Source organism: Phalaenopsis equestris, unplaced genomic scaffold (genome assembly GCF_001263595.1).
Source record: "Phalaenopsis equestris unplaced genomic scaffold, ASM126359v1 Scaffold234734, whole genome shotgun sequence".
Classification (NCBI taxonomy): domain Eukaryota; kingdom Viridiplantae; phylum Streptophyta; class Magnoliopsida; order Asparagales; family Orchidaceae; genus Phalaenopsis; species Phalaenopsis equestris.
In genome coordinates, this window is record NW_018252638.1 from 242,152 (window position 1) to 262,496 (window position 20,345).

Here is a 20,345-nt window from a genome sequence, read left to right on the forward strand (position 1 = left end):
GCTTGCCATGCATCTGACGCCAGTTCCTCAAACTTAAGATTTCTTTGGACACTTACTGTCAAGTCGTTTGGAGTTTTTCCCACGGTCTCAGTTGAAACTATGTGCATCTTTTCCTTCTCAACTGGAAGCTGGTTTTATTTTTGTGTCCTCGCCGTCTTCAGTGTCTACTGTGATTACCCAATTTTTCTAGAACACCAAGTCCTGCTGCTCAGTTTAAGAGATCACCCTTCTGGTCGTGCAGTGTCATTCAACATGAATAAATTCATGGCAACTGCAACACTTCCTGACTAGGACAGAATTAGAGATGCTGATTGATTCCACCTGTTCTCCATTCCGACTTAGCTTTCCCTTTCACGAGGTCTGTTTGAATGTTCTTCTTGGTGTAATTTGGCTGTAAGATCCCGAGGTTGAGCACTGCTTGTATGACGCGGTGATCGCTTCGTGATGTGATCTCTCCAATTCTGAAGCTAAAGCCCGAACCTTATGTCTGTGGTAAGTTGGTAGGAACTAGCAGTAGATCTCTTGCTTTACCATTAGATTCACCGGTTCTCCATGTGTTGGCTCTCCTCTCAGCCTCTTTTGATATTGGATTCCACAAAGTCGTGACTTGTTTTCTGCATCACTAAAGTCCTCTCTATGGAAGGTATTCAGATCCTCATCTTTACATCCCTCCTATTCTCCACATCCTAGTAGAGGGTAATCTAGTATAAGATTCCATAATCCATCTTTGCTTATCTCTATTGCAAATTACATATTTCCCATTGTATTTCATCCTTAGTGGGTCCCGTCATGTGTCTCCTTGAGGGCATGATTGAAGGTTTGAGACCTGCGGAAAAAGAAAGAAAGAAGAAAAGAAGGTAAAAAGAAAGAGGGCAAAAACGAAAAAAAATTGGGCTTTAGAGAACCCTAGGATAGGGCTAGAGTTAAACTAGCTCTGATACCAAATGATACCGGAATCAACATAAGCCACAAGAAATATAAACATTATTGTTGAATTAAAATAGAGTTACAATGAAGACATTCCACATTATAGGAATTAGACGATAACTGACATAAAAGGACACATTAGTGTGACGACGAAAGGGATGAGTAGCTGCAGGATAGCAAGTAAGATGATGACCAGAGGCTGCGGCAATAGCAGGATTGCTGTGGAGGGAATTGCAGCAGCTAAGTACGGTGCTGGTGGGGCTATTGTAGTAGGGTGAAGCACAAAAGAGGCTATTGACAGCATGTTGGAGTGCGGGAGAGGCTGACAACAACAAGTCAGAGCACTAGAGAGGCTATTGGCAGCAGGTTGTAGCGCTGAAGTGGCTATTGGTAGTAGATCAGTGCTGGAGAGGCTGTTGAAGGCAGATTGATGCGACCTTAACTTAAGTCTAGGTGCACTTGCACTCTGGGGCCTACAAGTGTATATATCGCTTTTGTAATATAGGACATTTGAGTCCAGATTATCAAACCCATAGGGAGTAAGGTGTTTCAGTTTAGGAAAAGTTCTAGCATACTAAATTTGTTCTTAGCTTGGAAGTTAACTTAGTTTAAAGTGTCTAACAAGTCCTACTAAATTACAAAATACTCTTAAATGTTTACTCCTACTGAAATTCTACTTAATATATTTTGATTGGTGATTATCAAGTTATTAAACTATCTTACTTTGTAATGATTTAAGTGGAGTGAAGGAAATGAAAAATGTAAATTGTGAATGAGGCCAGTGACAAATAGGATCAACTTTCTTCCTTACTTTTTCCCGAGTGCATAAAGAAAATTGGTTTTAATTCCTGAAACTCCATTTTAAACCCATGAAAGATTATTTTTCTAACAATTGCATCTCCCTACAAAGTAGTTCACCATACCTTATAGATCAATGTGATTAACCTAATTATTCTTTTGTAACTCTCCCGAGTCATTATGGGTCACTATATATTTTAACTAATCACTTGGCCATAATCACAAGTAAATGAATAGTTAAGGTTACTCATCACATTATAAATTTAAAAACAATTTTAAAAGTATTCTTTCATTCCCACACTTTCTACTTAATCACCAGAAGGAAAAAGATAATAAGACTACTCAGAAAGCATTGAGAACACACCACAAAATATTTTTGAAAACAAGTAAATCCACTATAGAATTTTGTTTACAAAAATACAATAACAAGAGTACACAATACTTAGCTTTTTCCCTTTATAATGTGTTGAGAATGCTTCCCCAAGGATCTCCTAGTTCCCTTTGTTGCTCTCCTCAAGTCTCTCCTCGCTTTACAATTAAAATTCTGTCCAATTCTCTCACAAATGCCCTCCTACTCTATCCTACAACAAAATCTTGCCTTCTCCTTCACCCAAGAATCTTCCTTACCACCCCCCTTTCGGATCCCTTCCAAAAGGCTGTCAAAACTCTCCATAAAAGCTCCTCTCCTCGGCTGACTAACTTCTCACATTATATAGAGGAACTGCTGAAGTTTGCCTAGACTGTTTCTGGTGCCTAGGCGCCAATTTCTCTGTCTACCAGTTCTGGTATGGGCGCCTAGGCGCCCAAAAGTCTAGCGCCAAGGCTCCAGTGTAGCAGCGACTTGGCGCCTACTGGCTAAGTGCCGACCTCTTAGGTTCCCAGGTTGGGCTTCAACTTATCAGATTCCTAAGTTGAGACTGGCACCTATGCGCCCAAGAAATCTGGCGCCAATGCTTTAGTCACTTGTAACCTTCTTAGCTTCAAGTCACCTCCACTTTGCTCCATTTCTTCTCAACTTTGTTCCACTTTTAATACCCGTTGTACATATAAAAAAAAACATAAAAATACCTTTCTTTAAAGTACAATTTTATCTATAAAAATGTGCAAAATATAAAGGAATATTAACATTCTTTTCTACACATCACAGATCGGAGTGATGGATGGTTTTTGGTAGCAAGTCGAATCACTCAAGGGATGTTAGTAGCAGATCAGAGTGCTGAAGAGGTTGTCGACAGTAGGTGGGAGTGTGAGAGTAAAATAGGATGGCGTGGGACGTGGGAAGATGGAACCAAGCAGATGAGGGGACTATGGAAGGATAACTACTTTTGTGGGAGCGAGTTACAGTGGGAGCACCACTCGAACCCTTGGAGAAGATCACCACCTTAGATGAATTACAGCCGGAACACCATCTCACCGTCATATACGACCCTATAAGGGAAGAGGAGGACGTCGACGGCCATCAAGTAAACAACTCAACCTAAAAATAAATCTCAAATAGAGAGTAACACACACACACACATAAATAATAGATACTAGTAGTTAGAATAGATAAAAAATAGAATAGGAAGGAAATAGAAAAAAAACAAGAAATAGAAGTGAAAGGAATAGAAATAGGAAAGGAAGAGAAATATGTAAGGATTAGAAATAGGGAAGGAAAAAAAATACACAAGGAGTAGAAGTAGGAAAGGAATAGGAGAGGATGGAGTTCCCTCTATGGAAGGTTGTATAATAATAAATTGGGCCAGGGCAGGGGCTGAAATTTCAGCCCCTATGAAGGCTGGTTGGTTCAGCTGACGACAAGCAAGCTCCGTATCAGTCACGCACTAGTTGCCCCTCCAAAGGGTCAACCATGATGCATGCAGAGGCAGACCACTCAATCAGAGAAAGTTTTCACCAGCATTCATCCTGAACCAAACAAGTACTACTCAAAATTCTTATTTTCACATTTCTTACAAATTGGCTTTTCTGACTGTGGTTGGTTTTGCTTACCTTCCAATTTATATTTCTTAGATTGGGGGTCTTTTCCCTTGCCGAAAATTTTTCTTTTGCTTGCTTGAGAGTGCCACCGTTGATTGGAAAGCTCCGCTCTGTTTCAATTCTTTGAGCCCTTTCAACTAGTACTGAGAAATCACTGATTTTAAATGGAGCTAAAACTAACATCAACTAATCTCGGAGGCCATGCAAAAAATCGGTGACATTTTTTTCTTTCAAGTGCACAAGGTGTATAATTGGAAAGAGAAGTGAATTCTTCTTTATACTACATAAATTTGTTGGACCCTTGAGTTAAGTTAAAAAATTTATCTTGTAGTACTAATCTGGCTGAAGGTGAAATAAACCAGTCCTTTAAAACTCTAGCAAATGCTTCCCACTAAATCTTTGGAAGAGGTGTCAGTCCAAATTTCTTTCTGTGTTGTGGCTTGCATCATCTCTCTGACTCAACTTTTAATATGAAAGAAACTAGTACCACTTTCCTATTCTCAAAATAAATCATGCCATCTATAATCATTTTTATCTTCAATAACAAATCATCAGCAACTGTATGCTCACTGACACCTTTAAATGCAAGTGGCTTAAATATCTGTAAGATATTCAAATGCTGATTAACTTTTGCACCATATTCAGATCTGGACTCCATATTGGTAGATCATTCAATAGTTGCCATTTTACCGACCGCTTGAGATATAAACTGAACAATCCCTGTAACTCAGTGGCCCTAGTTTTTTCTTTTATCATATTTTGAGGATCATTTATGTTCGAGTTATTTCCAGATTATAGTTTTTGCTTTGTAATTGGCCCAGAAGGTTGACTCTTCGTTTCTTTAGATTGTTCTTCAGTCATATTTATCTATATTGGCCTAATTAATTATTCAATGCAATTTCTCAAATAATAATTATGCAATGCATGCATTATACCTCAAGTCATATGAGTTACCCATCCCAAATTCAGTTAACCTATAGCTCTGTATAAATCAATTTATATTTTAATCTCATTCTTCTAAATTCAAACATGCTTCTATCATTATTTTCATCCAATCTTGGCTCTAATATCGCTTTCTATAATACTTTAGGGTCAATCGTGGCATGTCAGAGGCAGACCACTCAGTCAAACAAAATTTTCACCAGCACTCTTCCTGATTTGCACGATAAGGACTCAGTGGATAATAAGTTAGTCTAACTAAATCGTCATAAACATTCATAATTCATTTTAATTTACATTCTCATATTCTTGGAAGCGTGCAAAATTATATTCCCAATTTATATATAAAGCCGCTAAAATAATCCAACCTAATGAAAAAGTAAGTAACCAAAAGTCTTTATAACTTCTAAAAGTATATAATGCAAAAACTATAAAATATCACGCTTGATTGATCATCTCTGCGCTCTTTATCCCTTTCTTAAAGTTTAAAATATATTGGAGTGAGTTACAAAGTCAACAAAAAAACAGGGTTAAAGTAAGATTTATAGACAAAACAACTTGTATGCATGATAAAATCCATAAAATAAACATGTTTAAACCATGTGAGACATTCAAGGCAAGGGCATGATGTGCAGCAAATAGTAACCACAAAAAAATTCATATATTGATTTATTCCTGTGCCATCATAGGAATATCCATAATGATTTCATAGTCAATAATTGTACTATTAGGAATGTCATTTGTAATTGCATAAATTTTAAATACATTCATTTCATATCATTGAGTCGTCACCCAACTCATAGTCTGAAATAACTATTGATAAAAATTGGATCCTTTTCAACATAGCAGTTGTTAATTATTTAAAATATTTTAATTATTTAAAATAGAATTTTCTAAGTCATTATAAGTTTGTTCAAGCTCTTAAAATTTGAATCATTTTCAACGAAGGTCAGCAACGTGCAGGAGGGTGAAATAAGAAGTTAAGCAGAAAGAAAAAAAGGGGAAATTAAGTGGCGGGCAAGTCTCTCCTTTCGTTAGGGCAAGCTGGTCCAACAGTGTTGTACTGCACAGTGTCAATTCAGCCGGCCCCCCATTTCCAGCCTTGCGTCAAAAGGACTCTCTAAGATCTTTTTCTTTGTAAACAAGCACAAAATCACTATTCATAAAAGAATAAAAACCTACGATCCCGAATTAAAATCGATTTATGAGAAAATATCCCAAAAATCCTAAAAATCTTGACTCTTATCATATCCACTTTTTCTTTCTTCCTTCTCTTTTCTCCTCTTCTTCTCTCTCTTCCCCTCTTCTTCTCTCTTCCCCTCTTCTGCTTTTCATCTCTGCTCCCTAATTTCCTTCTCCCACCCCGACCTGCTCTCTTTTACGGTAAATATGGCTTTGGCAAAACTAAGGGTAGAGAAATGGGAAATAATGTAATAACGTATGAATGTGTCTATTTATATAATTATAATAATACCTTATATGAAACAAAACTTCTGAACCAACCTTTTTTACATCCGCCTATGCTTCTACTACAAAGTGGTATTTTGTATTGCCACAAAAACTACAGTAACTAAACTGTTAATTTAATTTAAAACTTAGTATTCAATAGCTTTCACATCTTTGAGAATTTTTAGGTTTCTATATCAAATTGATCAATTCCAATAATACAATGTATTGGTATAATTCTTGATGATTTTTGAGAAAGATTTTATATAATCTCCCTGTCACTAGTCTTGGCTTTAGTTCTATGCTCGGAAGTTGGGAGTATCTCCACTAGTTTTAAGGTTGTGAGGTTGTTCTGTGCATATACAATCTCAACGGGACTGAAACATGAATTTGTTGGTGGAACAGTTGTAAGAAAACTCAACTTGCAATAGGATCAGGTCTCTCTGTCTGATTGTCATGATCACAAAAAGTTAATGAGTTACCTTAACTAAGATTCACTATTTTTGTTCTGTTTAAAGGTGAGCTGCCGAATTGAATTGAAGTTGTGTCAATCAATAACAATCAATAGCATGCAAAAACAAAATAGGAAGCAATCAATAGCATGCATAAGCAATTTATCGTAATCAATCTTTTATTAAACAGCAGTCCCAAAATTTTGGAAAAGAGTGCCAGGCTATCTTTTTTAATCCTTTAAAGAGCACAAGGGTGTTAGGTAACCTAGTGCGTTTCTGCAAGAACTTGCAGTTGCACTTTCAACACTTTTCTATGTTGGCTTCTCAGAAATGATTTTCACGGGAGCGCAAGAAGGCTCTTGAAAAGTGCCATAAGGGAAGAAAAATGCTGTAAAGTATTCTAGAATATAGAAGTTTGTAGTTATTTGAAGTTAGAAATGCAGAAGTAGTAGAAATTTGTTGAAATCCAATGCAAAAAGCTTCCAATCATTTTCGTATGATACTAAATTGATGCAGACCAGGTAGCTTTAATGTTGTAACATAAAGCTTTAGAATAGGAAAGAAATAAAAATAAAGGAAATTGTAACTTGCACAACAAATCCTGAAGATATTGATGTTGATTCATAAAAAAATCAGGTTGCTATATCCTCAAACAAATCCTCAAGAACAATGGCTTAAATTTTCTATTCAGTACTATTTGAATTTCATGATCCTATGATTTACTTTAATAACAGGCCTTATTCAAAATTAATAAAACTACATTTAAAGATAACCAACCCAATCCTCAGTGATATAAAACACTTAAACAACTACTAATTAACTTGACACATAAAATTGAGCAAACCATGAGATAATATGTGCCAATAGCCATATGATTAGCATAAAATAATGAGCATCCTCTATGCCATTATGTTGTTTATTCTATGTAATTCTTTCTACTTTAGTCTCCAAATTTTATACAAAGCGATTTGTACTTCTTTTTGTTTCTATTAAGGATGCGACCTAAAGGCTTCGAAAAGTTTTACTTTGGTGCTTTCTGTTGTGAATTCCCAAACTAAAAGTGGAATCATACGTTGAGAACTGAGTTAGAATTCCGTTCTAGATGCATCATCTTTGTAAAAGTGTTTGAAATTTTGTTGTGTGAAACAATGTTTATAGAAATCAATCATACAATTTAGCAATGTTTATAAAAGTCAATCATACGATTTAAAATAACTGCAGGTGGCTGCTAACATGCTTCATTTGGGAAGAATCACATTGCTCAAATCCAATCAACTTAGGCAGATGCAACCATGCGATGCAAGAAGTGAACTCGAGAAAGCAAAATTTCTTGCAGATAACTCAATTAGGTACATTAAGTGGGGTTTTTATTTTTTATTTTTTTGTTTATGTTAATAGATGGATATGATGAGAAACAAATTTTGCTGTGCTTATTCCCTTGTTTTTATTTTCTTTGTTTAGTTTTCTACTCCATTGTCACACTGCAATTGGTACTCAAGAGTCGGTTGCGGTGCGACGGAGGCAGACGATTCGGTCATGCTAAATTCTCACTAACACTAATTTTTACTTGTAGAATCAAGACTCAGTGGGTGATAAACTAATCTAACTAACTTGCCGCAAATATACTAGATAGATTTCATTTCATAATTTATTCATATGCATATACTTGGAAGTGTGGAAAATCATATTACCAAAGAATATATATTTATACATGACTGCTAAATCTAACATAATAAAAGTACCCAAAAGTTTGTATAGACTATCAAAATTATGAAATACAAAAGCTATACAAGTCACACTTGACTACTCTTCTTGGTGCTCTTTACCCATTCTTAAAAAAACAAAGTACACGCTCATATGTAATCCATGTGCATGTTCACAACATATAACACAACATATTATAAATGTATAAAACATGAAAAGAAAGGACATGTAATGCAGGAAATCATGACCGCTGTGTAAAACATGTATTTCATATTTTCATGAGTAATCTTAAGCATTTAATCATAAAAATGTTCATAAAGAGTCATCAATCTAATCATCTGAATTCACTTGTAATTTTATATATTCCAAATATTTTAATATTATGTCATATCATTGGATCGTCATCTTGCCTGAATGCTATATTAACTGAAGATAACGGTTGTTGCCCCCCCAAAATAAAAATAAATACCAGCCCCCCAAGTTCCAACGGTTGCATACATTTGGTCGTCATCTGATCTCAACGGTTTTCAGAGTTTCGTCACTGTCTGAATATCAAGAGTCGAGAATCCTATTATTCTTTATTATCCATACTTGCAGGTATTCATGTAATAGCGTACTTTTAACATCACTTGTGACATATTTTAAACATAATTCTTATAACAAACATTCATCATGACATTTCATATAATATTTATGAAACATAACAAATAAATACCTGCAATTAATGATTTTATAAGTATATTCATCAGATTCAAATCATAGTAAAAATCATGTGCGTAAGGGGCAAATCAAGTGTGCATTTATATAGTGTTTTCATTCTCATTACACAAGAAATTCTGAATGGAGTGTCAAACACACAATCACAAGGAAACCTATGAAAATTTATCTTTCTCAAGTGAACACATGGTTATTCAACCTGAAGTGACTGAACACTCCTATGATAAGTTTTTCTAAGCTCTCGAGCTCACCACCTGGTGTAAACAACTCTAATTCATACAACTTTAGGATTTCATAAAAGTTTATCTAATTTTGTGATTTAACTATCAAAATAATTCATTTATGAATTGTTACTTTAAACAGATTTCTCTGCTTGACTAGCTCTTCTTCGAGACTGCCTATTATTTTTCTCTCTTCCTCTTCTCACTTTAATGGCCCTTATGGAAGCTGCCAAACTAATCTCATCGTCTCGGACACAAGTTTGGCTCTGCTATAGTTACCAAAAATGAAATATTATACTAATTCGTGGCAACATAAATATTAAAACTTAAATAACTAAACGAGTGTCACAAATAGTACCGACCAATTTCGTCTTGGATCCTTAAAATGCTATTTGTGGCACTCTACCGTTGTACATCCCGCTTTTTGCATGACTTGTTACAAGTAACGAGCGTATGATCTCGCATGAAGGAGAATTGTGAGGAGGGGAAGGAGAAATGAAATGGAGTGTGGTATATAATTTGATCCTATTTAATCTTAGCCGTTCAGTTGGATCCAGCCAATGCATGTCGAGTAAGGTGCGGCCGTGAAATTACTACAGTGCCTCTGTAAGGTTAGGAAGATTAATTAAGTTTTATTAAGGTATTAATAAAATATTTCAAAACTTCATATCTTCACATATGCTTACAATTTAATGTATAATGCTATATATCAAATTGATCGATTTGACATATATAATTTTATTAAATTGATTCAGTTAAATTTTAGGAGATGACGAAATTGAAGGGACATTTTAAATTTGACAAAATTCTACCTAGTTTACCAAATTTTGAGTGTTATTGTAACGCCCAAAATTTGAAAAATCAGGTAAAGTCCGACAAATTTTAAAAGTACCCTAAATTTTACCTCTCCTGAAATTCAATTAAATTATTTGCGCATGAAAATGATCAATTCTATATAAAGTACTATATATGAATTTTGTTTGGAATCGAAGATACAAATTTCGGATGTTATACGTTTATTAAATTAATTAAACTTTAACTAATCCTAATCCTATCATAATCCCGTCTCTCCACATTAACCAACCAATTCCCACACACGTCTCTCGGCATGCAATTGTTTGATTCAATTGAACGACTATTGATTAAAGCAAGATCACTTAAGTGTTGCATTTTTTTGACGTCTCCTTGACTCTGTTTCGCTCGATAGAGGGGAACCTGTGACCTTCCACTATAGCAGGCGGGAATCGACAGGCAGCTTGGGGCTCAAGGGTGCAATCCAGGTTTCCGGGTATTTTTTGATGTATGATTCTTTCTTTCATGCTATCGGTGATTTTTAATTCCTCTTGCTTCTATTTTAATATTTGCCTTAATTTTTTACATTTTTTCATTTTCGGTAGACGCCGGAGTCAGAAGTGATTTGCGAGCTTTCTTAAGGGCTTTAGCACAAAATCCGTAAAGGGAAAGAGCAGATTTAAAGGGCAAGAGAAGATTTAGGTGTTAGAAAGAGTTGGAGAGAAATATAGACGTGTCAGAGAGATTTATGATTAAATCACGATGCGAGCTGGAGTTTTTGAAATCTCGTGATGTTTATGATTCCCAGGTTGTTTATATGAGGCGGAGAGCTTGACATGAGCGTGTGGGAACAAATCGTAGGGCTGCTCCGTCAAGCCAAGTGAAATAATACTGTGTTAATTTAAAAAATAATCTTCGGTATGTTTTTTGTGATTATGTTTTATGTCATTATGTATTCGAAACTGATGCATTTAAAATTCTTGTATATTGTAGATGAGTACTTGCTTGGAATATATGAATGCTAATTGATTTATCTTATGATTCATGTGATATTGCTATGTTATGATACACATGACTATGCTTATGGAGTAATTGTCTTTAGATATTCGTTTGTTTTTTATTCATACATGTGATATATGAAATGCGTATGATTGTTTGCTTCGGGTATTATGCTTTAAGAAATATCACTAGAAATATTATGGCTAGGCTATTCCATGAGTGTTTACATGTACGCTGAACAGGGATAAGGTATTCTCGACTCTTAGTGTTGAGGCGACGATAAAATTCTGGAACTATTTTGATCAGACAGTGACAAAATATCAGAAATCGTTGGTATCAAGGGGGCTATTGATATTTGCTTTGTTGGGAAGGTCTAATATTTATCAATAGTTTATATAGCCTTTGGAATAAGGTGAAGACTCATGATATGACATGACATGAAAATTTTTGAGGCCTATATATTTATAAGTGCATTTATTATAACATGAAAATGCTATGATTACATAAGATAAGCAACTTATGAACATTATTATGAACATGTTTTTGATTATACTTATAATTTCATACTTACGACTATTCATGTTTTACATAGCAAACTTGATTTATAAACTAGCTGCTTTCTTTTCATGTCTTATAAGTTTTAACATATTGTTACTTATGTGTAGAAATATATCGTTTCATATGAGCATGCACGTTTTTTTTGTATATAAAATTTTATTTTAGATTTGATTATTTTTTTGAGCTCGTTGTTGCTTTCCGGTTAGGGGCAACGAGCACCGAGGAATGTAGCTAGAAGTTATTTGTATAATTTTGAACTGTATGTTTTGGGAGTTTGTACAACTTTTTAATACGTATTCTATTTATTTTGGATTTAGCAGTTTTGTATAATTTATACATTATGAGGTTATGATTTTTCATGTTTTTGAGTATGAATTTGAATGTATTATGAAATGCAATTTATCACGTATGTTTATGACGATTTAGTTTGACTAGTTTATCAGCCTATGGATCCTGATTCTGCAAGTCAGGACAAATGTTGGTGAGAATTTAGTTTGACTGAATTGTATGCCTCTGTTAAATCTCGGCTGACCATTAAAGGGGGGCCAGTTGGGGTGTGACAATTACAACTCTTCCCTCATAAAAAATTTGCCCTCAAAATATCTGAGTTCACTTGAATAGTGAGGGATATAATTGTCACATTTCTTTATTTTCAAATCAGTGTTTCCACTTTGTCTTGACAATTGGAATCTGCTTATTTCCTAGCTTCTTAATATTAGTTTCTAAAATGCTTTTAGGCGCTTCAATATAAGTAAGACTTTTCTGCACTTTAATGTTTTTGTGTGAAATTTTCTATTATGAATTCGAAACTCAAATTCTCAGGATTGAGATCCGAAACACATCATAAATATCTTACATATCAGCAGGTAAACTTGTCTGTAAGCAACTGAAGTCATCATTTCTATAATATATCGAAATGATCGATGTACCTGAGACCAACTTGCTTCCCTGATCAAATCTGAATGTATCTTTATTGGCTTGACTTTAGACATACAAAATTACCAATTTCAATTTTTTCTGCTTTGTGCGTTGTTCATGATATTTTGCTGCCGATCCTGAGTAGCATTCAAATTGTCTCTGATAAATCTGACATTTGACGTTCAACTACTCCAATCCAACTTAATAGAGTTCTGCATTCCCTGTCATACAGTGTTTCATAAGGAGCCATTTTGATACTGGACTGATAGCTATTTTTGTAGGCAAACTCGATCATTGTAATGCGATATTCTCAATTGCCTCTGAAATTAAGAACACAAAACCTCAACAAATTTTTCAATACTTAAATTATCTCTTTTGATTTTTTTGTCGATCTGTGGATGAAATATTTTGCTAAAATATAAATATGTACTCAAGTTTTATTGAATGTCTTTCGACAACCTGAATGTCAATATTCAATTTCTGTCAGAAATGATAACTTTTGAAATATCGTGCAATTTGATAATTTCTTTGACAATTAATTTGACTACTATTTTAACTGAATATGTTTGTCAAATTAACAAGAAATGAGCAAACATTATTAATTAGTCAGTCATGGCCCATATAATGTTTTGATCCTGCCTGGATCGAGAAAATCACATAATAAAATTCATAGCAATTTCTTTCCATTTTCGTTAAGGTATAGAGAATGATTGTAGCAATCCACTAGGTCTCTAATGCTTTACAATATGACAAGTTTGGCATTTAGATACATACAAAAATATTATTTTTCAAACATGGCCACCAAAATATTATTTTCAAATCCTCATACAATTGAGTACTGTCTGGATGAATTGTGTAACCTGAATATTGAGTTTTATGTATGATTTCCTATCTTAAATCAGAATTAGCAGGTACCATAACTACAATTTATTTCTGATTAAACCATCTTTATCAACAATCAAGTCCAACCTCTTTCCCGATTGAAGTTTCAGGAGTTTTAGATGTTTACGGTTAACTCTCTGAGTTGTCGTGATTTTATTTATTCAATTTGTTTGCACTGCCCACTGATGTTATGCCCCATATCACATAATTTTTTGACTTCCAACTGTAAGACATTAGTTAGAGTAGTTGTCAAATGGAATAGCTAACATTAGAGTACCTTTGTGCCTAATGGAATAGCTAACATTAGAGTAGTTGTCAAATATTTCTCTAAGTCTTGATAACATTCTGCATTCCACTCAAGTTAAACATCTTTTTTCGTCAGCTCAGACAACGACATAGCTATCTGGGAAAATCCTTTAACAAATCTCCTGTAATATCTGATTAAATCAAAAAATTTGCGTACCTTTGTATCATTATTTGGAGTAGTCATTCCATAATTGATTTCACTTTCCGAGGATCCACTTATATTCCTTGTCTCCTGATAATATGCCCCTAGAATGCAATATTCCGCAACAAAATTTCACATTTTAACAACTTTGCATATAGTTGATTCTGCTTCAGTAGTCCAATTCTATTTTTGGGCATGATCTTCATCAATTCTTGAATATATCAGAATATCATCAATAAAGATAATGTCAAACTAATTCACATAAAGCTTGAAGATCAATTTAGTTGATCCATGAATACGACATGAGCATTGATTAAGCCAAAAGGCATTAATAAGAAATCATGATGACCATACCTGACCACAAAAACTGTCTTAATTATTTCTGCCTTTTTGACTCCAAACATATGATACCCTAATCTCTGATCAAATCGATAAAATATAGTCTCACCTTCTAACTGATCAAATAAAGCATTAATCCAAGGAAAAAACATATGTTCTGGATTGTCACATTGTTCAACTCTCTATAATCAATGCACGACCGCTTAGATCCATTTTTCTTCTTGACAAATAACACAAGAGCACTCCAATACGAGTTTTCTGGCCTGATAAAACTCTATCTATGAGTTCCTATATCTGACATTTGAATTCCTGCAATTCTGTTGGAGCCATTTTGTGTGGAGACCTGAAAACTGCAGACGTCTATCTATACATCAATATCAAACTAAACTTCTCGTTCTGGTAGCAGCCCTGACAGTTTTTCAGAAAATACAAAAAAAATTCTGCAACATTTGAGATTCTTTTAAATCCTTGCACATCTTCATTCAACACTTCTAATTTGGCTAGAAATACCAGCTCACCATTTCATTAAATACTTTCCAAATTTTACTACGCGAAACCGAGTAGATTGTGCATTTATACCATAGGGGAAATAAAATTATTTCTCGCTAGTCAAATTAAATTTCACCTACCTTTTCAAACATTTAATTGTAGCAAAATGCTTTACCAATTAATTCATCCCCAATATGATATCAATAGTTTGAATTGATATGATAATCAACTATGTTGACAACTTATTATGAATATTAACATGTAGGTTACATTTTCTATTTGTATAAAGCAACTTTCCGAAGGCATAACAAAGGCAAGAGCATAGTGCATAATATCAATCGATAAACTAGCGGCAAACTCATAAAAAAAAAAAAATATAATGTGATGCATCTAAATCAACATCTAAATCAAATAGAATTGTTTCAGGCTAATCTTAAATTAGAAGTGTACTAGTAACTATTTCAAATTTTTTGGCTTCTTGAGGGTAATTTTGAAAATTTCGATTCTTCATTGTTTGCTCAGTTCTTTACTCTGAAGTTGTACCATTTACTTGAGTTGCCCAAAAATTGAGTTTTGCTGAACTGGTTGCCTTCCAAAAATTTTCTGGGCTGCCCCTTTCCTTGAATTGTAAGTGTTCGTCTGTTTTCTTTTCTTGCGGACAATTCATCTGAAGATGCCTTGGTTATCCACATTTATAACAATTTGCTGAACCCGTCAGACATTTCCCAAAAATGTTGTTTTCTGTATTTCTCACAAACTGACTTTTCTAACTTAGGCTACTTATGCTTACCTTCTTATTTAAATTTATTTCTTTGAAATTCTTCTGCTTTGCCAAAATCTTTTCTCTTTCTTGCTTGCAATTGCCACCATTGACTGGAAAAGTTCACCTCATGTTCAATTCCTTCGACTCTTTCAACTAGTACTAAAAGACACTGATTTCAAACGATGCCCAAACCAACCTCAATTGATCTCTAAGGCAACACAAAAATTTGTAGCATTTTTTCTTTTTGGGTATTGACACAATGATGCATATCTACAAAGAGAAGACTCATATTGCCTAATTGATATGGATCCCTCAGTTTGATTGGAAAAATTATCTTGCAATGCTAATTTTGCTAAAGGAGAAATTAACCAATCTGCAAAGACTGACAAAATCATCTTATTAAATTTGTGGAAAAGTTGTGGACTGAAATTTTTCAATATGCTGTGTTTGCCCTACTATTAGTCTTGCCTTTTAGCATGAAAGTGGCTAATACCACTCTCCTATTTTCAGGTCAAATCATATCGTCCAAAATCTTCCCGATTTTCAATAGCCAATTTTCGATAGTTATAGGGTCACTAACACCCTTGAATGCAGGTGATTTATATCCTAAAGATCTTCAAGTACTGATCAACTTCTACTCCGTGTGAAGATCTAGGCCCTGTAATAGCGGATGATCATTCAATAGCAGTCATTTTGTCATCCACCTCTGATATCAATTGAATAATGCCTTGTAACTTAGTGACTCTAATTTCTTCATTTGTCCGGTTTTGATTATCATTTCTGTTCAAAATATTTTCAAATTGTACTTATTGCTCTGCAATTGACCTAACAAAACTGAACCTCAATACTTTTTGATTTTCTTTCAGGCATATTAATCTTTAATGGTAAAATTCATTATTCAAATGCAATTTATCAAATAATAATTAAATCGTGCATGCATGATATCATAAGTCATATGGGTTACCCATCCCAGATCCATCAGCCTATAATTTTGTATAAATCTATTTATATTTAATCTCATTCTAATTTCTAAATCTAACATGCTTTTATGATTCTTTTTATTCAATGACCATGCTTTGATATCACTTTTTCTCACACCCCAACTACCCCCTTAATGGTCAACTATAGTGCGATAGATGCGGGCGATTCAGTCAACTAAATTTTTGCAAACACTTGTCTTGAATTACAGAGTCATGCCTCAGTGGGTGATGAACTAGTTTAACTAAACACCTGCAAATATACTGGAAACATTTCACTTCATAATTCATTCATATGCATATACTCAAAAACGTGAGAAATCATATCACTAAAACATATATATCTATACATAGTTGCTAAATCTAACATAATAAAAATATTTACCCAAATGTCCGTACAAGCTCCCAAAATTATGATATATAAAAGCTTTACAAGTTATACATGACTACTCGTCTTGGTGCTCCATACCCTTTTCTATAAGTTAACAATGTAATGTGAGTAACAATAAGCTTAATGAAATAATCAAGGTTAAAATAATATTTTACAAATGAAAATGAAACAATATGCTTGCTCATATGTAATCCATGTCTACAACACCTGACACAACATGTTATAAACATACTAAACATGAGAAGAAATGACATGTAATGTAGAGAATCATGACTGTTGTAAAAACATGTATTTCATCTATTTATAAGTAATCATAGGCATGTAATTATAACATTATTAATATGAGTCATCAATCTTATCATAGGAATGTCAATTGTACTTGTATAGGCCTCAACTATGGTCATGTCATGTCATATCTTTGGATCGTCACCTAATAGCTCATAGTACCAACTGTTTCTTATGTTCTGTCACTGTTTGATCCAAATGGTTCCCTAAGTTTCATCACCATCTGAATATTAGGAGTCAGAATCCCATCATTCTATATCATCCATACTTGTAAGTATTTACTTAATAACTTATCTATAACATCACTTCTAATATTTCTTAAAGCATAATTCATATAATAAATTTTTATCATGACATTTCATATAATACATGCATGAATCATATAAAATGAATATCTGCAATCAATGATTTTATAAGTTTAGTCATCAGATTCATAATATAATAAAAATCATGTATTGTAAGGGACTAATCAAGTATGTATTCACATAGTATGTATGTATTCATCTATAATATGCAAAAAATTCTAAGTGTTATAGTGCACACGTAATCACATGGAATGCTAAGAAACTTTATTATTTTTAAGTTAGTATATGATTATTTCACCTGAATTAATGTAACAACCCTACTATGAGTTTCCCCAAGCTCATCTCGAGCTCGCTAACTAGTATAATCACCTGAAATTCGTGAACATCATAGGATTTTGTAAAATCTTAGCTCATTTCATGATTTGACCTTAAACATAATTCTTTTACGATTCTTTACCTTAAACAAACTTCTCTAGGACTCTCTATTATTATTCCCTCTCTCTTGTCACCGTAATCCTTTCTTTTTCTTATTGATTTTTCGCTAATGGCCCTTACAGAAGGCCACAAACCAATTTTGTCTTCGGCAAAAGGTGACATCTGCTACTGTTGTGGAAAATGAATAAGTGCACCAATTCGTGCAAACGTAAAATGGAAAATTTAAGGAAGAAAATGAATGCTACAATTAGCTTAAAAAAGATTTTTTTACTCATTAATTTTGTTTTAGAGCACTTAAATATCTTTTACGCACTTCGGCATGTCTCGCGTCTCGCTCTGTTTGTGACCTACTAAAAATACCAAGCATTGGAGCTCACGTGAAGGAGAATTTTGGAGAGGGGAAGGAGAAATAAAATGGAGTGTAGTATAACGATCCCATTTAATCTTATCTGTTGAGTTGGATCCAGACGTTATCGAGTAAGTGTGTCTTCGAGATTGCTATATTATCACTGGGAAGTTAGGAAGATTGATTAAATTTAATTAAGATATTATTTAAGTAATTATCTCAAAATTTCATATCTTCCCATGCCGCAGACGCTAGGTAGCGCCCGATTGTGGGTGCTAAAAGCGTTTGATGCAAGCACTTCATTTCTGTGGGACAGAAGGCCCGCGAAGCTTCGTTGGACATTGGGGATGGGATTGCAAACCCACGCAGTCGAGTGTTGCTTCAAGCAACTTCCACACTTGCCTTCTTCTAGAAAGGTCTTTCTTTTGGATTCTTCTAATCTTCCCACTCTTCCTTTTGTGAAGTAGGGGGCTATAAATAGTTGTCCCCTGTGTGTGTAGGAGGTAGTGATTATGAAGTTGTCTTTTATGGTATGTTTGACGCAACTGTTGATTATCTATAATGCTGATAAGTAAATTGTTTTGATAATCTGCAGGTTATCAGAATAATTTGGTCTGCTGTTTGGGGCAGTTTATTCATATTAGCTTATTGGTGATTAAATGACATTCCTGCCCCTGTCTGCTAAAACGTTTTGGGACAGCTTATTCAGAATAGCTTATTGGTAGTGCAAAAGTATATAGTGCAGAATCATACAATCATCACAGATCAGTTCTAAAAGATAACATACAGTTCTCACATTCTCGTAAGTACCAGAAGAAATAAAAAAAATGCAAAAACAAGTACAACTACAATGAGAAATATTAATATATTTAATTTGAAACTCTTGCTACGTCTCTCATCATTTGCACTATCAACCTCGGAAAACATCGCATTCCCATGACTGCTGGAAGTGTAATATGCGGGACTGTTAGCACACCGGAAGAAACCACAATGAGCTGAAACACCCTTGGCACAACCGTAGAACTGCCTCCCAAAGCTACGAGACTGACGTGATGCGAGCAACGGAGACGGTAGTCCACAAGAACACAAAATACCTCTGTCCGTAATTGATATCGTAGAAGTCATGTGTGTATGACTGCGAAAAAAACAAAGAAACCAAATTTCAGATCAAGATATTTTAAGAAAAACCAAAATTATAAGCATATGAATATAAACCTATAATCTTATTAAAGAAAAACTTGGTAGATCAGCAGCCATAAATAACATTTGTAATAGACTCCCTTAAAGCAATCATATCAGTCAAACCTTCACCATCATGACATGATCTCCAAATTCATGATCTCCAAATTCATTAGAGTCTACATCATCCTCAGGTAATGAATTCTCACCCATAATTCCAGGAGTTTGCTTGAAGACATTCAGTTCATCATTATCAGCCATGCTAAAGTCTGTATCTGATCGTGAGGAATGACTTCGGATGAAGTTATGTAGTGTCATTGTTGCAACCACAATATGCACTTGCTTTTGGAAAGGATACGACGGCATATCACGTAGGATGACCCATTTCTTCTTCCAAACCCCAAATGTTCTTTCAATTGTTACACCGCGTAAAGATGAGTGACGTTTATTAAACATTTCCTTTCTGCCACAGACGGTGTCACTTGCTCTCTCAAAATCAGGAAGATGATATCGTGTGTCAGGATAGGGCTTCAGGTATCCCATTTGCATAGGATATCCGACATCAAAAAATAATATTTTCCTGGTACGAAAAGCACTGTTAATTAAAAAGATTATCAGTTCAGATAAACAAATTGCAAAGCAAAACTAACCTGATGTGGGGTGAGGGAAACACTGCGATCTATTTTTAGTGGTAAAGGAGAAAATCCGACTGTCATGTGCACCCCCTTCCCAGCCCGCCACTACAAAAATAAAACACATGTTGAAGTCGCATATAACCATGGCATTATGAGCTGTTGAACCACTCTGACCAATGTATGCAACCTTCTCGTGGTTGGGTAGTCGGGCATCAACGTGGGTACCGTCAATTGCTCATAATTTTGAATCTCAAGCCAACAACAACACAAGCCAACAACAATAACAACCCAACAACAACAACAGTTTCCAAATAATCACATTCACCCGGCTTTTGAAAGATTTGCCACCAATACAAACAACAGTCTAGCTATTTACTCAGAAGAAAAAAAAAAAAAAAAATTCAAATCGTAAACCAGCGGGCA

General features: G+C 34.4%; 1 protein-coding gene across 5 annotated transcripts in view; it reads left to right on the forward strand.

Moving 5' to 3' along the window:
* LOC110039005 (kinesin light chain 4) overlaps positions 1-20,345 on the forward strand; it is a 121,311-nt gene that overhangs the window by 68,048 nt on the left and 32,918 nt on the right. For all 5 annotated transcript variants that reach the window (XM_020743938.1, XM_020743940.1, XM_020743941.1 and 2 more), the window contains one exon: positions 7,761-7,888. In XM_020743938.1, coding sequence (XP_020599597.1) covers positions 7,761-7,888 — 128 coding nt within the window. The remainder of the gene's footprint in view (positions 1-7,760; positions 7,889-20,345) is intronic.